We start from the raw sequence: 18,824 nt of genomic DNA, 5'->3' as shown, positions 1-18,824 counted from the left end.
TAGGAAATCGTGTACCTCCTAAGTCCAAAATTATTCATATAATATATAGTTCATTTTATTAATTTACTGATGTTACTCGTGCTATTAACATATTTATGAACACCTTTTATGATGGAATATAACTTAATTATATTAATAAAAACTAATCTAAAACTCATTACAATTTCTAATTATACTGCAACTTGTGATACAGATTTTCCAGCTCCCCTTGTGCTCTGCATGAGATATAAGTATGCAGGATTTCTTCATCCCCAACCTTCTCTCATTTTCAGACAAAAAAGAAATAATTAATATGAAAGTCATTTCTTTAATTACTTTGAGCATGCTAAAGCATTAATGTGAAAATTTTGGGGTGGCAGAACCCAAAATGAGTCATCCACTAGAAAGGAGAATCAAATACAATATATTCAGAGGGACACTCCATGTGCAGTGTGCACACACACACACACACTTTGCTAGAACATTGCTTATGCATAACTATATAGGTAAATCCAAGAAGTTGTCTTAGTCAATTTGTCTGACTGCTGTGCTGTCTCCACTTCGACTGGCTGTGGCTTTTCATGATCTCAGCCAGGGAAGAGTCATTAATGGGAGAAGCCAAGAGCCAGACCTGGGACCTTCTGCGTGCAAAGCAGGTGCTCTGTTTCCAAGTTCTGACCTACCCCAAGAGGTGGGTTCCATCTTCCCCGCATGGACTGGGCTTGTCTGGGATGCAGTAGGGGGTGTGAGCTTTCATGAGTCACAGCTCACTTCTTCAGATAGCTCACTACAGATTGTTATCTGAAGAAGTGAGCTGTGACTCACGAAAGCTCATACCCTACCCTGAAAGAACTTTCCAGAGAACTTGCAGAACCCCTGTCCATCATCTTCAAGGCCTCCTGGAGGACTGAGGATGTGCCACAAGATTGGAGAAGAGCGAATGTTATCCCAATCTTTAAGAAAGGGAAGAAGGATGACCCGGGAAACTACAGGCCGGTCAGTCTGACTTCTGTTGCTGGGAAGATATTAGAACAGATTTTAAAGGGATCAATCTATAAGCATCTGAAGGACTGCTCAGTGATCCGGGGAAGTCAGCATGGTTTTGTTCCTAACAGATCCTGCCAGACCAACCTGGTTTCCTTCTTTGATCCAGTGACCAGCTTACTGGATCGGGGGAACTCTGTTGATGTGATTTATCTGGATTTCAGTAAAGCTTTTGATAAGGTCCCCCATGACATTCTGATGGGCAAACTGGAAGACTGTGAAGTAGACTATAGGACAGTTCGGTGGATAGGGAACTGGTTGGAGGACCGCACTCAAAGAGTGGTGGTCAACGGCGTTTCATCAGATTGGAGGGAGGTGTCCAGTGGGGTGCTGCAGGGCTCGGTTTTGGGCCCGGTACTTTTCAATATTTTTATCAATGATCTGGATGAAGGAGTGGAAGGGCTGCTCATTAAATTTGCTGATGATACCAAATTGGGAGGGGTAGCAAACACCCAAGAAGATAGAATTAAAATTCAACAAGACCTGAATACTCTGGAGAAGTGGGCAGCTGTGAATAGGATGCAATTCAACAAAGACAAGTGCACAGAATTACATCTGGGCCACAAAAATGAGAAGCACAAATACTGGATGGGGGATACACTTCTGGGCAGTAGTATATGTGAAAGGGATCTTGGGGTAAGAGTGGACTGTAAACTGAATATGAGCAGTCAGTGTGATGCGGTGGCAAAAAAGGCTAATTCAATCCTGGGTTGTATCAAAGGGGCCATAGCATCGAAATCGCAGGAGGTCATAGCCCCTCTCTATACTGCCTTGGTCAGGCCACACCTGGAGTATTGTGTGCAGTTCTGGAGGCCTCACTTCAAAAAGGATGTGGACAAAATCGAGAGGGTGCAGAGGAGAGCGACGAGGATGATCAGGGGTCTGGAGACTTAGCCCTACGAGGAAAGGCTGAGGCCCTTGGGAATGTTTAGTTTGGAGAAGAGGAGGTTGAGGGGGGACATGATTGCTCTCTTTAAATATTTGAAAGGCTGTCATTTGGAGGAGGGCAGGGAGCTGTTCCAGTTGGCAGCAGAGGGTAGGACGCAAAGCAATGGGCTAAAACTACATGCACAAAGGTACCGGCTGGATATTAGGAAAAACTTTTTCATGGTCAGAGTAGTTCAAAAGTGGAATCAGCTGCCTAGGGAGGTGGTGAGCTCCCCCTCACTGGCAGATTTCAAGAAGAGGCTGGATGAATACTTGTCAGAGATGCTTTAGGCTGATCCTGCACTGGGCAGGGCGTTGGACTAGATGGTCTGTATGGCCCCTTCCAACTCTATGATTCTATGATTCTACCACAAATGTTGTTAATCTTATAGGTGCTACTGGACTCTTGCTCTTTTCTACTGCTACAGACAGACTAACATGGCTAACCATCTTGTTAATAAATAAACACATGACATTTCACCCTAAGACCTCTCATACTGCAACTGAGGGACATACCCTCTAACCTAGGACTCCCCAGCGTGGGGCCTGAACCCTAAATAAAAGTATTTTTAGAAAGGGAGTGGCGCCAGGTAGGGCTTTTTTCCCAGCAGGGCTTCTGATTGCTCACTGGAGATCAGATTGGCTATGCAGAATTTTTAAAAGTTGTTTCAGCAACAGCTGCCACCACAGCACAAAGATTTTCACTGCATGGCCTAAGGTAAGCTGACATTTTGTTGTAGGCTGTGCATCTTGTGGCAGCCATTTTGTGGCAGCCCACCACCCTGGGTCAGAATTCTAAAAGTGCCTGCAGGCTCAAAAAGGCTGGGGACCCCTGCTCTAAACCAACAAGCCCGAAAGGGGGGGTCCTAAGTACAAAAAAATAGAAAGTGGGAAATTAAGTTCAAATGATGAGGCACCCTAGGAACTATTTTTAACCACTACTGAGCTTGCTACATTGGCACAATGCTATAAGCCATTTCAAATATAGTGCCTTCAGTGTTTATGGGAGCTTTACAGAATATGACTGGTCCCTGCCCAACAGAAGGGACAGAGACAAACAGAGTGTGTGCTCGTGTCACTTAGGACCACATGCCACTAAATAATGACCTAACTCCCCTGTAAAGCACTGGACTCCAAAGTGGCCCAACAGTTCTATTTGTGGAAGCCCACTGACACATACCACTCCTGCCTGAAGACTGCAGTCTTCCAGTGCTCAGCACTCACGTGTTGCTGCTTTAAAACAAGCTGTATTGAGACTACCAAGGCACTAGCTGCAGTAATGTGTAGCACATTGTACAAGACATTCAGTCTGACACACTCTGCATACAGTGCACGGCTCTCACACGCACTGTTGCAATCGTATTAGGACTTCGTTCTGCAGCCTGAATAGCCCAACTTAGTCCAAGCTCATCAGAGCTTGGAAGTTAAGCAGGGTTGGTACTTGAATGGGAGGCCATCAAGGAAAGCAGTTTGCTGCACAGAGGAAGGCAATGGCAAACTACTCCTGCTTGACTCTTGCCTGGAATGCCCTGTGGATGGGACTGCCATGAGTCAGCCGTGACTTGACAGCATGTTCCTCTTCTTCCTCCTCTCCATTTCTCAGTCACAGAGACTCCCTTTTGAGTTTGCTATTAAAAGCAAAGCAGAAGGGAGGCATGGCATCGCTAGGAGAGGAGAAGGATGCTTAGTGCCAAGGCTCCACTCCCCCCTCCCTTTTCAACCAAATTAAAGCTTCACAACTGAAAGAAATAATACAAAATATGGGCAAGCAGACCACTGAAAAAAGAAGCAACAGCCAAAGGCGATAAAAAAACTGCAAGACTTCTTCCTGAGTTCACAAGACCTGGCAGAAACAACAAGCGCACTAAATGGGGAAGACAAAATGGCGGACGGAGGAGAAGCTATCCCTCCGAACTTGCCAATTGGATTAGACACCTCTTGTGCTTTGTTTCTATCACAAATGGAGCAAAGACTGTAAAGTAAGATAACTTTCTTATTACACACAATGACTGAACGATTTGCTGAGCTAAAAATGGCTCAAAGTGAAGCAGCGAGAAATGCTGAAGCAGCGGTCGAATTAGGAAAGATGTTGCAAATGGAACAAATAGGATAGAATACCAAGGCTTGAAATATCTGCCAGACAATTAAATATTAGATTTAGGGGTATAGGAGAAAATAGCACATTAAAAGAAGACCTTACATCATTCTTAAACTCTTGGCTAATGAAATCCCTGGTTATGGAAGAGGGAACAGAATTGAAAATAACGAATGTTTATTGTGTGGGTAAACGCAATCAAAGCAAAAGAAAATACCCCAGAGATATAGTGGCTACATTTGCAAGTTGGAGAGAAAAAAAGAGAATTTTGGACTTGATCAAGAAAAAAGGTTCATTAAGCTTCAATGGTTCTCCCATTCTGGTTCTATCTGACTTGCCAACAGAAATTTTAAACAAAAGAAGGGACCTAAAAGAAATAACAGACACTAAGAAGAAAACAGATTAAATACAACTGGAACAACTTTACCATCTTGCAAGTAAATCACCAAAATTCTACATATTTTGCCACTGACAAAGAAACAGGTGCAACTTTGCTCAAAGACAAATAGAATAGAACTCTCAATGGATAAAGAGAAAACAACACAGAAGTGAAAAAATCTTCAAGCTTTGTCTCCCTGTAAAAGCAGCAAGATACCAGTGAGACTAAATTGAAAGCCCAATTTGAACTAAAAAGAAATTGTCATTGTGGTTGTGATAACAGAAACCTGTAATGTAAACATATTGGAGGGAGGGGAGGGGGGAGTTGGATGCACACTGCACTCGGTCCCGCTGTTTAGTTTATTGTACTCAAGTTTGGTTTTCCAATAACCAAACCGTATGTCCATACGGTTACAGAGTACAATATTGTTTGAATGTTGTAGTTGTTTTCTAGAGAAAAATTGTTACTTTGGGTGGTCCACGAGAGGAGGGGAATTGGGGAAGGGAGGGGGGAAGGGAGGGGGAAAGAGGGGTTATGTTGGCATTTTTTGTAAAGGTTTCATTAATGGTTACAGTGTCTTTCTATTTTTCTCTATTATTGCTGTCTACAGCAGATCCATAAAGGTTACATGCTGTAATAATACTTGGTTAATCACTAATATGATAGAATCTAACTTAAACACTATTTTCACTATTATTCTGACTATCACAAAAAGGAAAAGAAGAAGAAATATGAGAACCTATGTGTACACAGACAGTTTTTAGAAGTACAGAGAGAAAGAAAATTAATACTTTTTTAGTGGTACCAAGTTGTTGTTCTTTATTTGCAATCTAAGAAGATGCATTCAGTTATAAGAAAACTTCTTTGAGTTTATAACATGAAAGTTACTCTAAATGTATATAGTGGAAAACTTATTTAATACCATTGGAAAACGGTTATTTTTCCTGGCTTTGTAACTGTTTACTAGGTATATTTAAATTAAAAAATTGCGGGCAGGGGGAGCAAAGCTGAAGTTCAAATCGGTTTTGATATGAAACACAGAGCTGTCCTTAATGGAGGCCCATGCTGCTGCAGAAGGATAAATGATCTTGGAATTAGAGCTACCACTGACCATTCACAATGTATAATGTATAAATTAGAAAATAATGTGGTATGCAGAGTGGGTGCAAAAGTCTAATAATGGACTGTGCATATGAATAATGCTCATTGAATGAGATCTGTATTAATTCTGCAATTATCTATGATAATCTAAGATAACCCAAAGCCATGTCTTTTGCTCCTGTAAAGGAACCTTTCAATAAAAATCAAGACAGAAAACCAGTCCTATTATATTTCAAAATCTCGTTTCCTAGCAGCCATATTTCCTCTTGCGTTGTGTGGGAGCTGTAACCAAATTAGTAGGTGTATTCATTCATTTGATATGATGTTGGTTCAGACTATACATATTGTCTGCCCCACTTTCCTGTTCATAGATCTTACACTGCATAACATTTATTTCCATCCCTTATAAAGCTAGTTCTCTCTCCTTCTGCCATGTTTCTGCCTTAAAGTAAACATCAGGCATTTACAAAGGGGTTCAGCTTTTGAGTTCTCACATCTCATCTTTAAATACAGTGCAAAAAATGATTAAAGACTGCTCAAGGACAGGAAGAACTGTCAGAACTCTGTTATATCTCACTTCCTTTATAAATTATACGACTTGTTTTAAAGACATGAGAGAAAATCCAAAAAGAACCAGGCTAAACCAGATCTTGTGTCCATTCCTCAAAATGAACGTAAAGAATTCTTGAGCCAGCACAGTGGTGGAATCACTGGATCTTCACTCTGTTAGAGTGACACAGATCTTTCTGGATCAGCATAGACTTTCCTGTACTATTTGCACCTATGTGCAGAGAATGCTTCCTGCCTCTTTGCATGCATGCTGAGAGGAGCGATAGATGAAGTCACTCAGCGCTGAAGGGTCCATGGCTGTGACCCTTGAATTTCTCCTCCTCACTACGGTAGATCTCCTCTTGCTCTGCTTGCGTTTCTTCTTGCCGTCTGCAGCCCACGGTCCTAGCCTTGACATGGGCGTGGTCATTAGTGCTCACATTCTTCCAGTCTTGAGACTCTGGTGTCACATGACTTCCTATCAAATGTTTGCAGCTCTGGAAAAGTTGAAAAACGCTGCCTTAGGGCATTTCTAACTTCCTTGCTATGACATATAGTAACAGATTAAAGGCATTTCTCCGTCCTGAAGAAACCCAGGGAAGCTTGTGAACTCTGAGGCAAGAGGAGAGAAGGTGGGAAATGAAACTTCATAAACTGAGTATTCTACTTAATAATAATATAAAATATGGCAAGCATTTCCCTAGTGATTCAAACAAGCTGGAGAAATATTGTCCGATATATTCTTTTGCAATTAAAAAAAGCACAGCAGCAGCAGCCTCAAGAGCCATGAAAGCTGCAAAACAGACGGATCCGCAGGTCTTCCTTTCATAATGTTCTGATTAAGCCCAGGCGGCAGGAGGCCAACACAAGCATGCTGAGATTTCAGGATAAAGAGCTAAAAAAAAGATTGTTGGTGTAACACCAGTGGCCATCTACAGAAAGATAAGAGTCTTTATTCGCTTTATTTGTATAGAAACATCTTTCACTTCAGTGTAGAAATGTTAATGTTCATAGATTGCAGCTCTATCTTCCAGCAAAATTTCCAGGGAGGTGAAGTGATACTGTGACATCCCGAAAGGCGCGACACGGAGATTAAGTGACTAGACGCGAACTTCTTCAGCTCTCTCCTCTCCAAGTATTTCTAAATGACCTCAGGCAAGCTGCTTTGTCTCTCTGCACTCTCCAGTCTCATTTGCAATTGGAGGATAATGGGCTGGATCCAGCTGTCCCCTCAAGGAACCTTTTTCCAACTTCCTCCAACAGAAGAGCCACTAAAGTGGCTCCTTAGGCTGAAAGAAGACTTCACACTTTGCTCAGTGGATAGAGGCAGGATCCACTCCACTTACTCTGCCCTGTCTTGGGAGATCTTTGTAAAAGTTATTCTTATTCACACTTTTGTCCACAAGAAATCAGTGAAAGATCTTGAACAAGCGCAAAAGAGAAGCATGGAGCTAAACGTATTTTTCCCCTTCCAAGGGGAATAATTTGCTAGAATGTCTCTCATCTATGCTGCTGTGTCCAAGAGATTTTCATGAACTTGATCTTGGGTTCCTGGACTGATAGAGCTCACTGAATGGCTCAGTAATGATGACGACCCCTGGAAGAAAACATTTTCATTCTCCTGCACAGAGCCAGTGTAGGGAGGGGCACTTCAGCCAGATTCAGTGGGGTATAAAACTTTAAAAAGCTGAACTTGGATGTTCATTCAATTCCCTTTTGGGTGGCAACAGCTTTTAGAGTAAGCCTCCTCATGTGTAAAACTACATGCCATTATCAGAGGGTGCTGGGGCGGAGGCGCGCCACGGAGCTGGTGTGCCCGGCCCGCAGCTGCTACATCACGCGCCCCCAGCTGGGCTCAGCAGCCGCGGGCCAGACATGGCAGGTGGCCGGGGCAGCATGCAGAGCACGGGCAGCCTCCTCGCACCGCCCCAGCCACCCATTGGCCAATGGGCCTGGCTTTTGCTGTGTGATGACATCATCACGTGATGACATCATCATGCAGTCCAAGGGCGCGTGCGCACGTTGCGTGCACACATAGAAGAGGGTGAAACCCTGGCGCCGGCCAGGGTCTGTAATTGGTAAGTTCCATCCGTGGCATCTCTAGTAGCAGAAGCTGGATGAGCTGTTTCTCTACCTTCAGCCCTGGAGAGACGTTGCCAGTCTGAGTTGCCCGTATTGCACTAGATGAACTGATCACTTGTCTTTAAATGAGGCAGCTTCATATGAGGTGTACTACAGGAAGAATGTAATAGTTTAGCAGGTCTGACTCCAGGCATGGTATGGAAAACTGGAGAATTCGTGAAACACTGCTAGATCATTAGTTGAATGCATGTCAGAGAAGCGACACAGATGCCAAAATAAAATCTACTAACTACAGAACATGTATTTTAACCTGCATTGGCAACAGCTGGAGTTCTATGCTCATGATTCATAAAGATACGAACAGCGCTTACTGAGTTCATTAGAAATCCAAAACAATGATCCTACGAGGAACAGTTGAAAACAGGTTCACCCAAGCATTCCTAAGCAAGATGATGCAGGGATTGCATAACAAGTATTCTAGGAAATGTCCATATAATTAGACAGCTGAAAAATTGTTCTGCTATGAGAGCCAGTCAACAAATCAAATATAGGACTTGTCCTTTGTGATAATTTGAGAGAGCCTGTGTGCTATGTAAAGTTGTATGATTTGCAGGAAAACAAACCACAGATGGGGTTCCAGCTGATTCAGCGCCCTTAAAGACTGGAAAGGAATGTAGTGTGTGATTTTCAACATTCCAATCAAGAATAGAATTTGGAACCAAATTTTGACAATCTGTTTTTTGCACAATAGAAGTTCAACTGGTTTAAAATTGAGATTATATGTTCTAAGAGTAATTTAAAGGAATAAAATGGGTCACATATTAGCAGAAATGAATATACTTTGTGAAATTAGCTAATTATTTATATGATAATTATTTGATACCACCCTGCTCATTGACTCTGCTGACAGATGTGACTCCATAAATCTCATGAGGCCAGGAATTTGTTTTTTCTTTTTCCTTCACCAACTGATCCCAGCCAATCAGAGACTCCGTACAGAACATGCCAAAGTTACAGAGTCAATAGATTTGGCAATGAGGCAAAGGCAGAAGTTGGATGAAGCACACCACCGTCACAGTGTGATTGCGACAGAGGGCAAATTTCAATGCACATCCAGGCACCCACTCCATTAAGAGCACTCTGGTGTGTGCCCAAAGTGTGTGCCACTTCAGTAGAGATCTGCATTCCAAAGGCATGAGCTTCCAGAGCAGTTCTCTGTTTTGCTACGCTCTGGTGATTTTCTTGTGGCAACACAGCATCGCAAAACAGTGTGTCATCCTGTTACCATGGGAACAAGGAGGCATTCCCCTCCTCCCCCATCCCCACAGACACACTCATCTTTTAGTTCTCTTTTCTTGAAAAAAAATACGCATCACCAGAAATTTGGGAGCAAAACTGTTCACAAAATTCACCCCCAAATCAATTGTCAGTGACCCACTGATGTCCCACTTGGTCTTATACCTGTGCGTAAACGATTGTCTTGTTCTGAATTTTTTTTCCCCTATAAGTTGTACATAAGAAGTTTTTGATGTCTTTAAGGCTATTCAAGTGGTACTTCAAACGTCTTTTCCCCCCTTCACGAAATGCACTTTCACAGATGAAAAAGCACGTAGAGCATTACAAGTAGATAAAATGTTTTTGTTTTCAAGGGGAGAAGGGAGGGATCACAACTGGGGCCAAGATCGATGGTTGTATTTATGAAAATGGGCCAGATTTCTGCAAGAAGCAGGGGCTAAAGCACATTTTAAAATGTAGCATGTTTTCTGGGCAATCTCTGGCATAATTGTAAAGGTATCTATTTTGTTATCTTTGCTCTCAATAAAAACCCACCATTTCCCAGATGTTTCCCTGCGAACACATCGTACACAGCACACACCCATTCAGCAGGTGCTGTAGTCCGCGTGGGATGGTCACACCTCCTCACACAGGCACGCACTTTTCCTTGTTCAAAAGCTGTTCTAGTGGTGCTGACAGGAGTAACATAATCTGTAGAGCCATCCAAAGTGGTTAGAGAACTGAGTGTGCTTCTTTCCGAGAATTACAAAATACGTGCAGGTCAGTATGAATTTGACCTTTTGCTTTAGTTACATAGCCCAGTGATGAACCTGACATGTTTTTAACCAGGATATAATATTACACTGCATTTGTAGCAAAGTTGAACCTGCATCTAAGAATGTGATATTTTTAAGTTGCTTACAGAGTTTCAGATGTGAGGGTCGTTGTTTAGATATAATTGACATTATTTTTCTTATTTCTCTGTTCATTACTCTTGGCTGATACTTCAGCCTTTTGAAAAAGTGCAATCTCTGTTCCGTGCTTAGGAACTGTAATGTTTTTGGAAAAAATATTCTATGAAACACCTGTAGAAATAATTATGTTCCTTTTTGTCACAACAGACGAACCAAACTCCTGGAGTTCTCCCTCCGCCACCTCCCCAGGTCTGCCGGAAGTAACTATTTCCCTTGATGACATTGTCTCACCATTTTCTTCATCACATCTAGTCCAACCCTCCGACCCTTCCCACAAGATAAGCCCAGAATCAACATGGGATATCAAGAGGGAACATGATGTAAGAAAACCAAAGGAGCTTTCGGCAAATGGCCACAAAAAGAAAAGGTTAGGTGAGCAAAGAGAGAGGTCTGCGAGTCCTAAAAAGGAAGACCTGTCAAAGCATGAAGATGCTTCTAGGAAAGGAAGCTCAGAATGTCAGAGTAAGAGCAGTGAAAGTGGCAGGCCAGCGTTGGAAAGTAAGGTAGTGGAACTGAACATAACGGCCGAGGCTGGAAGTCGAGATCCTGGGTATGTTAGCACCAATGCCGAACTGGCTGAGAGAGCCAAGTGGCTGGAAAGCAAGAGAGGAGGCTGTCTAGGCACAAAAGATCACAATGCCACAGTTGCTGGACAGAAGAAATCAGCTGCAGCTCCTGAACACGTCAAGCTCGATTCCACTGGTGCTACAAAGACGTATAGTAGCAATAGCTGCAGCTCTCACATAAGCGACACAGACCACAGTCAGAAAGAACCCGACAGGAAGCCCGGTGAGTTCCCTAGGAAGGGACACCTTCACTCCATTAATACACGCAGCACCAACACAACAGCCCGGAAGGCAACCGTCTCGCCAGGGCCGTGGAAGATTCCTGGCTCCAATAAGCTCCCCAACGTCCTAAAATCTAGCACGTCTGCTATGAGCAGATAGATCCAGTGGCTGTTGCTCTTTAACGGTTTCACGATGATGCAGAACATCCTTCTTCGCTTCTGTCTCACGTTGATTTACTTTAATTTATTTTTTGACCACCACACACATACGTTGCTCAAAACATTAAGAAATAGAAACAATAATGTGTAATTCCATGACAGTGTGCATAATGTCTAATCAATAGTCAACACCGTATTTAAATGTGACCCTCAAAGTCCCCAATTTCATTTTAGAGACTTTGGCAGCTATGGAAGAAACCAAAATAATATGAAGGACAGATAAACCACAAAGATGGTGCAGTGTAGCTTTAGTCAGTTGTTTGTCACTGCATGAAGGACTTGGGATTTTCATTGAAACTTTATATCAAGAAACTGGAGGAAGTTTTAGCAATCACAAACTGGAACATCGCCTTAAATAAAACTGCACGGAGCAAAGCTGAAAGAAGAAGAAAATCTTTTATCTGAGTTAAATGTTGTAAATAAAATTGTTCTTGACATATCCAGACAAGAGTCTGATGCGTTTGAAATTGTACATCCATGACATGTCTTCATTGTTAACTTTGGAATAGGCCACCCCCAAAACAGTAGCAAAAGGAGAGGAATCCTATTGGATTAGCTGGTGCGATACCATTTCTACTGCCATTTTTGTGTGTGTATGAACAAAACATATTTGTGTTGGTTGGGGAAAGCGTTAAGGATGGAATTGTATTTGCGAATCTAGTGTGAAAAGCAATTTACCATAGGTTTCTCCCATTCCCATGCAAGGAATCCTATTAACCACACAAGCCTCAGCTACTTACATGGAGGACTGTAATGTGAAGTTGTTTGTCACCATGAGGAGGGGGTCAGTTCTTGAAAAATTGCAGTCCTTTCAGAGAAGCCTCCGTCTTCTACAGGAGGTAAAAAGTATCTCAGCATTAGTCCACCCTTCTTTCAATAAGACTGTATCTTTGAGTTCTCCTTCTCGCTTACATTCTGAGAAATCCAACCCTAAAAAAACTCCCCTGTATTCATCCAGCTCTCTTCCTTCCATATTTCTGTGTATCTCTAACTAGAGTTTAATTTTTGAATCTTAAGTGTTCCATGCCGATGAGGTGTGGTTTCTTCAGTGAGCTCATTTCCTTATCCCTGAGAGGTTGGCTGCTTTTCTAGCTACATCATCCAGAAATAAACTAAGTATTTTTTTAAAAAAAACCCTCCATAATCATTGTTTCAAAATAACAAACTATGACACTTGCAAAAAATGTATTTGAGCATCCTCTCATTAGACCTATAAATACATTGCTCAGTAACTGGGCAAAGTCCAGTTGTTTTTGGAGATTGATGGATGTTTTCATCTGGAGTGTGAGAAGGTGGTAGAATGTCAGCCATTAAGATGGAGATTTAGTGTAAGAAATCAGCATCTTGTTAGTCCTTACAGGCCTGGTTTCATTTTTCCTTCAGGAAAAACAGAGACCTCCTTTAATCAAAATTAGTTGGAAAAAACTACAGAAAGGGTTTTGCACCTTTGAAACAAATGCTTATTTTAAGAGGTAGTCCCATTATAATTTTTTAAGAAAGCACAAAGATACATAGCTGTTTACAATATATCTATCTATATATATAGTTTTGAATTAAAAATTATAGATATATCTTTATCCTGACCCAGACATTCGGCATAATTTGCTGTTAATTTATTAAATCTCAATTTTTTCAGACAATACTTAAATGCACATCCAACTACATGATTTCCTAAATATAAAGAACAGAAAACAAACAATTGAAAAAAACCAGTTGAGATTATGTTTGCATAAACTCTAATTTGCACAGTTCCCAATGACTCCTTGCACAGTAATTGCTTTCTGCGGCTGTAATTGATAACCCATGAAGATGGCACATCATCTAAAACCCATTCCAGATAATATTTCTGTGTAGTGTTAGCTGTGAATTTACCTTGTACAGCTCTCTCGCTATAAATATAATTCCATGTATTAATAGTCACAGAAAGGCTGTAAGTGAGCAACTATTTTTATGAAACGCACCACTATGGGTAAATTAACTTTTACAGAAACCTTGTTTACTGTATGATATTCTAAACCACTCAAATAAAATATATATCCAAAAATCTTTTTTCCCAACCGTTTATACTGTGTAATTAATTATGGAGGAGGGAGGGAAGATCTACCAGGAAAATATTCATTTCATACATGTTGTTTTTGTCTGAAAGAGCGTTGTTTTTGGCCAAAGTACATGTATAACAAAAAAAAATGAACACACTGGCTTAGAAGGGCTCAAAACAAGCTGCCATCTCATCCCTTCACACCTCCTCCTGATCCCAACACGGAGAGTTGTGTTAGACAGAAAGATAGCTTTGCTTTCAGTTACATCTTAGAGCCAAGCTACAAGTGACGTCTGACCCAGGTTGGACACTTGTCAGCTTCCCTCAAGTTTTGATGGGAAATGTAGGCATACTGGTCTTGCAGCTGTAATGGAAAGCCAAGCTGTAAAACCAGGACGCCTACATTTCCCATCAAAACTTGAGGGAAGCTGACAAGTGTCCAACCTGGGTCAGGCGTCACTTATAGCTTGGCTCTCAGAGTTTGCCAAAAGGTCCAGATTAGTAAACTATGGCATGCACTTACCAGGCCTGGAGGCCTGCATAGGGTTGCCAGCTCCAAGTTGGGAAATTCCTGGAGATCTGGGGGGTGAAACCTGGAGAAACCTGGAGAAAGTGGGGTTTGGGGAGGGAAGGGACCTCGGCATGGCATAATTCCATAGATCCCACCCCCAAAAGTAGCCATTTTCTCCAGGTGAACTGATCTCTGTGGCCTGGAGACCAGTTGTAATTCCGGGAGATCTCCAGCCACTACCTGGAGGCTGGCAACCCTAGGCCTGCAGGAGATTATAGGGGGCAATGCCCCCTCTGAAATTCCTGATTTTATTCTTTTTATTTAAGTCTGTAGCCTTTTACAAGGGAAAGTGTGTAAGCAGTTTGTTTCCAGATGGGAAGCTGCAAAATAGCTGGTGCTAACCCCTTTCCTAACCAAATCCATTTTCATGTGCTCCGTCCCATCATCTTTTTTCCTGGGACCTTTGCTCCTTTTCTTGTGTTTTTTCCTCCTCTTTAAAGCCTGCAGTGATATGTGGGCAGAGTGACATATATATGTGCTGTTTTGTGCTTGCAGTATGACATGTAGCTCAGAAGTAGGTGGTGCCAGGGGATGGTTTCAGAAGCAGACACATGAGGGCCCAACTGCACTCGCCGGATACCTGTTTCTAGTCATTCACTGCCACCCAACTGGCAGTCATTTGCCTAAGTGGGAAGAACGCAATGCCTCTAAACGTGCAGGAAGCCTTTTGTTCAACTGTGAATAGCCATTGCCCAGCCACTGTCCTGCTCTGCCCCCAAATCTGGGGTTAAGGTTAAAGGACTTGAAGAGACAGAATACTCGGGCATTTTTAAACTTCAGAAATTTTCACTACTGCAGGAGGCCAAAGGGGCTGAGAAGATCTAATACCCAGGCAGTCTTAAACCTCTCGTGGCAGAAAAATAAGGCCTTTGGAAGCCTCAGAACCAAGCTAAGAACAATCCCTTCTTTGCATGCCAAGGCTGAAAACACTTGGTGCATATGCAAGGTCATGTTCCCTCAACTTAGGGCTGTCCCTAAGTAAAGGAACTATAGCTTGGCACCCCCCTCCCCCCAGCCCCTGGCATCACTCAGTAGGGCAGCGGGGGTGGGGGGAGGGGGAATACCAAGTGGGTGTTATTTAGGAATATCCCATATGAGTAATTTATGGTGCAAGCCTAAGCAGAGTTACCCCAGTCTAAGCCCTTTGGCATCAATGGGCTTAGACTAGAGTAATGCTGCTAAGGATAGCAATATATAGCTCCTCCTCAACCAGCTTTCCCAACACATTTTTGCATCCTACTCCACAATTTTATGTCCTGCAACAAACATCTCTTGAAAGTAGAACGTAGAATGTAGGTACTCTAATTAAATCATCCAATGGTTTCATAGTATAGTTATCAGAAAATCACTTTTCCCTGGATTACTGATGGCACGCCATTTTATAACTATATAGTTTCTTCCAAGGGTTCTAAGCATAGGTACTTGTGGTAAGCACTTTCATGTGTAAATTGGAGATGGGAGGCAATAATTGGTACTACAAGTGCAGCTAATTTTGGCTCATCACTAATTTGAGTTATTTTTAAATAGCCCATCCTTTTAAAGTCATATCATTGTGACTATGCACAGATACCATATGGTGTAACAATTAGTGTAGTGTGAATTAACACTATTCAATGTGACATCACCAAGACCCACCCCATGACAGCACTGGACTTCACCTATGGCATCATCAGGCCCCACCCAATGAGGAGTCACATGCTTTGTGACAATGAGAACTTGTTAACTCTACCCCACCCCTCAGTGTCCTTGTGCCCTTTCACAATTACAGTTGTGATTCTGAACCCAGAAGAGGTGACTGACTTCAAGCCAAGAGTTTCTGTTTCTGGTTTGAAAGGCAAGCACAGTCTAGAGTGCTGATTTAACTATCATAACAGCTCTGACTTGGACAAAGTTGCAAATTGAAAGGAAAATTGTACACAAGGGAAGAGAGAGTGCTGCAGTCCTTGGCTTGCTTTTGACTAGAGATGGGCACGGACCGGGAGGTGACTACGGAACGCTGGTTTGTGGTCCATGGACTTTCACGGACCACCAACCACAAACTTTTAAACGGACCAGCCTGGTTCGAGAACCAGTTCGAGAACCGGTTCGATTCAGAAAGGCCTTGTTTTCCCCACAGATTTTCACTTGAGTAGACTTTCCCCACCAAAGGTTCTCATGTAACACTCCTCAATTATCACTTTTCCAAAGACTTAGACAAACAACAACTTCCCCTCCCCTATTCTGACTGACCCTTACCCACCCTTGGTAGAAGGAGGGAGACTTGTGCTCGTGTCCAGGAGAGGTGGCTGCCCACAAAACCCACCTACATGGGGCTGCACCAACAATAGATGTCCTCCCCAGGGGCGGGGAGACCAACTCCCCATAATGGGAAATGAATGGATGTACTTGAGTGAAAACCAACTTCGTAGGAGGAGATCATGTAGCAATTCAAAGGCCCCTTGCTGGAATGGAAGGCACGGGAGGGATGGAAAGGATGTCTTCCACACCTCGAGGGAAGGAGACTTATGCTACCGTGTTCAGGGGGAGCCTCTTTGGGCAGTGGACGACGAGTCCCACCTCAGTGACATGGTGTGTCTGCTGGCTTGGGTTAGGGGCAGGGCTCTGACCTGGGCCGCTGTCCTACTTGTCACTGGACCTTGGGGACTGACCCTCAGAGGGGCCCTTGAGCTCGCAGGAGCAGGATGGTCACTGATGACACCCACTTACTGAACATGGTGGCGTCAACAAAGGAAGGACATGTGGGCACTGCAGACCCCTCCCCCACACCTGGGGGAAGGGAGCAGAAGCGGACTCCCCAGTTGGAGGGGCCCTTGTGCTCACAGGAGTAGGAAAATCACCGACAACACCCACTTCACTGAACCGAATGTGGCAGTGTCGGCAAAAGGACATGCGGGCACTGCATCCCCCTCCCCCATGCCTGGGGGGAGGGAGCAGAAGCAGCCTCCCCACTCGGAGGGGCTCTTGTGCTCGTGAACCAGGGTGCAAAATGATGCAGTGCCCAGCGAAAGCCCACACCCTCCAACACAGACAAAGGGAGTCCATCCAGGGCTATCATCTCAGCCAGTACACGAGTTCCCGCCTCCTGAGCCTTCCCCCTGAATCTTTTGCTTGGCAGGGATGAGCCCGAGGGAACAAGTTCCTGAAGGGTGGCCTGCCTAGAAGTTCCACTCCCACCCACAGCACTCTCAGGGGTGTGAGCCTTCTGACTAGGGGTGGACTCCCGTTCCACTTGCCCTTCTCCCTGCTCAGCAGCCCTCTTGACCCCACTGCTTGATGGTTTTTCTTGAGACAGCAGGCTCGGGTGATGTCTCTGCAGATGCCTGCGGAGGACACTGGACAACAGGGGTTTGGGGTCCACACCCCTACGCACCATGGCATTGCAGACCTGGCAACGCACCGAACAGGGGTCGTTTGGGAGGGTTCGGAAGTGCCGCCAAAGTGTGGGATTAAAGCAGCAACCAGGAATCTGTGGCTCAGGAGGAGGACAAAGCCTTAATGGTTGAGGTATGGGGCTGGGCCGGGGGGGTGGAGTGCAGGCAGGGGAAGCCACAGGACGTTGGGATGGGAAGGAGCTGGATGTTTCTGCCGGACCCTCCAGTGCCCCCTGAGATCGCTCCACAGAGAGTGTTAGCAGCTGATCTTCCATGGTTAATGCTAAGAGCTCTCCTGCCTGCTCCTCGATCCCCAAAACCGAATCTGTAGAACAAGGTGCTGTCTCTGAGGTCTCCCTGTCCCTGGTGCCACTGGTACTGGGCACCGATGGGCACCCAGGACAACCTTTGCAATTCTTCCCACCACGACCACTCTTATTCCTCTTTCCAGCCCTCATGGTGCTATGAGAAAAGATCTCTACAAACAAGTAAGAATTTTAAATGAAGCACAGAGCCCCAAAAGCTTGGAGCAGGGTAGGGCAGAGCCAAGTGGCATCCAGCTGGACCCCAGAAGAGAGGGAAGAATGCACCACAAAAGACTCTCTAGAGAGGCGTTGAAACAACTCAAGCAGAGAGCCCCCAAGGCGTGCTGCCAGTCATCAGAGAGTGCGTGTTTCACAGAGCCCAAGAGCAGCCCCCTTGCACCTCAAAAGCCAGGCAGGAAAGCACCCCAAGAGGCACTCACTATTTGGGGAGAGAAAGACATTGAAAGAAGTCAAGCTAGGAGCCCCCAAAGCATGCTGCCAGTCGTCAGAGAGTGGGTGTTTCACGGAGGCCAGTAGCAGCCCCCCCTTGCACCTCAAAAGCCAGGCAGGAAAGCTCCCCCAAAGTCACCCACTATTTAGGGAGAGAAAGGCTTTGAAAGAAGTCAAGACCCCAAAGCGTGCTGCCAGTCGTCAGAGAGTGGGTGTTTCACGGAGGCCAGTAGCAGCCCCCCCTTGCACCTCAAAAGCCAGGCAGGAAAGCTCCCCCAAAGTCACCCAGTATTTAGGAAGGCGTTGAAACAACTCAAGCAGAGAGCCCCCAAGGCGTGCTGCCAGTCATCAGAGAGTGCGTGTTTCACAGAGCCCAAGAGCAGCCCCCTTGCACCTCAAAAGCCAGGCAGGAAAGCACCCCAAGAGGCACTCACTATTTGGGGAGAGAAAGACATTGAAAGAAGTCAAGCCCCCAAAGCATGCTGCCAGTTGCCAGAGAGTGGGTGTTTCACAGAGGCCAGTAGCAGCCCCCCCTTGCACCTCAAAAGCCAGGCAGGAAAGCTCCCCCAAAGTCACCCACTATTTAGGGAGTGAAAGGCTTAGAAAGAAGTCAAGCAGAGAGAGCCCCCAAAGCGAGCTGCCGTTTGCCAGAGAGTAGGTGTTTCACAGAGCCCAATA

The 18,824-nt window shown here is 44.3% G+C and overlaps 1 protein-coding gene across 1 annotated transcript in view; it reads left to right on the top strand.

Annotated features, from left to right (window-relative positions):
* MAGI2 (membrane associated guanylate kinase, WW and PDZ domain containing 2) overlaps positions 1–11,897 on the top strand; it is a 1,211,123-nt gene extending 1,199,226 nt beyond the window's left edge. The window contains exon 21 of the mRNA XM_054988145.1: positions 10,553–11,897. Within this exon, the coding sequence (XP_054844120.1) occupies positions 10,553–11,352 (800 nt within the window). The 3' untranslated portion in view covers positions 11,353–11,897. The remainder of the gene's footprint in view (positions 1–10,552) is intronic.
* Positions 11,898–18,824: the final 6,927 nt, after the last annotated feature.

The sequence above is a fragment of the Eublepharis macularius genome, chromosome 9 (genome assembly GCF_028583425.1).
Source record: "Eublepharis macularius isolate TG4126 chromosome 9, MPM_Emac_v1.0, whole genome shotgun sequence".
NCBI lineage: Eukaryota > Metazoa > Chordata > Lepidosauria > Squamata > Eublepharidae > Eublepharis > Eublepharis macularius.
Note: the sequence above shows the minus strand (reverse complement) of the source record. Positions and strands in the feature narration are given on the sequence as shown.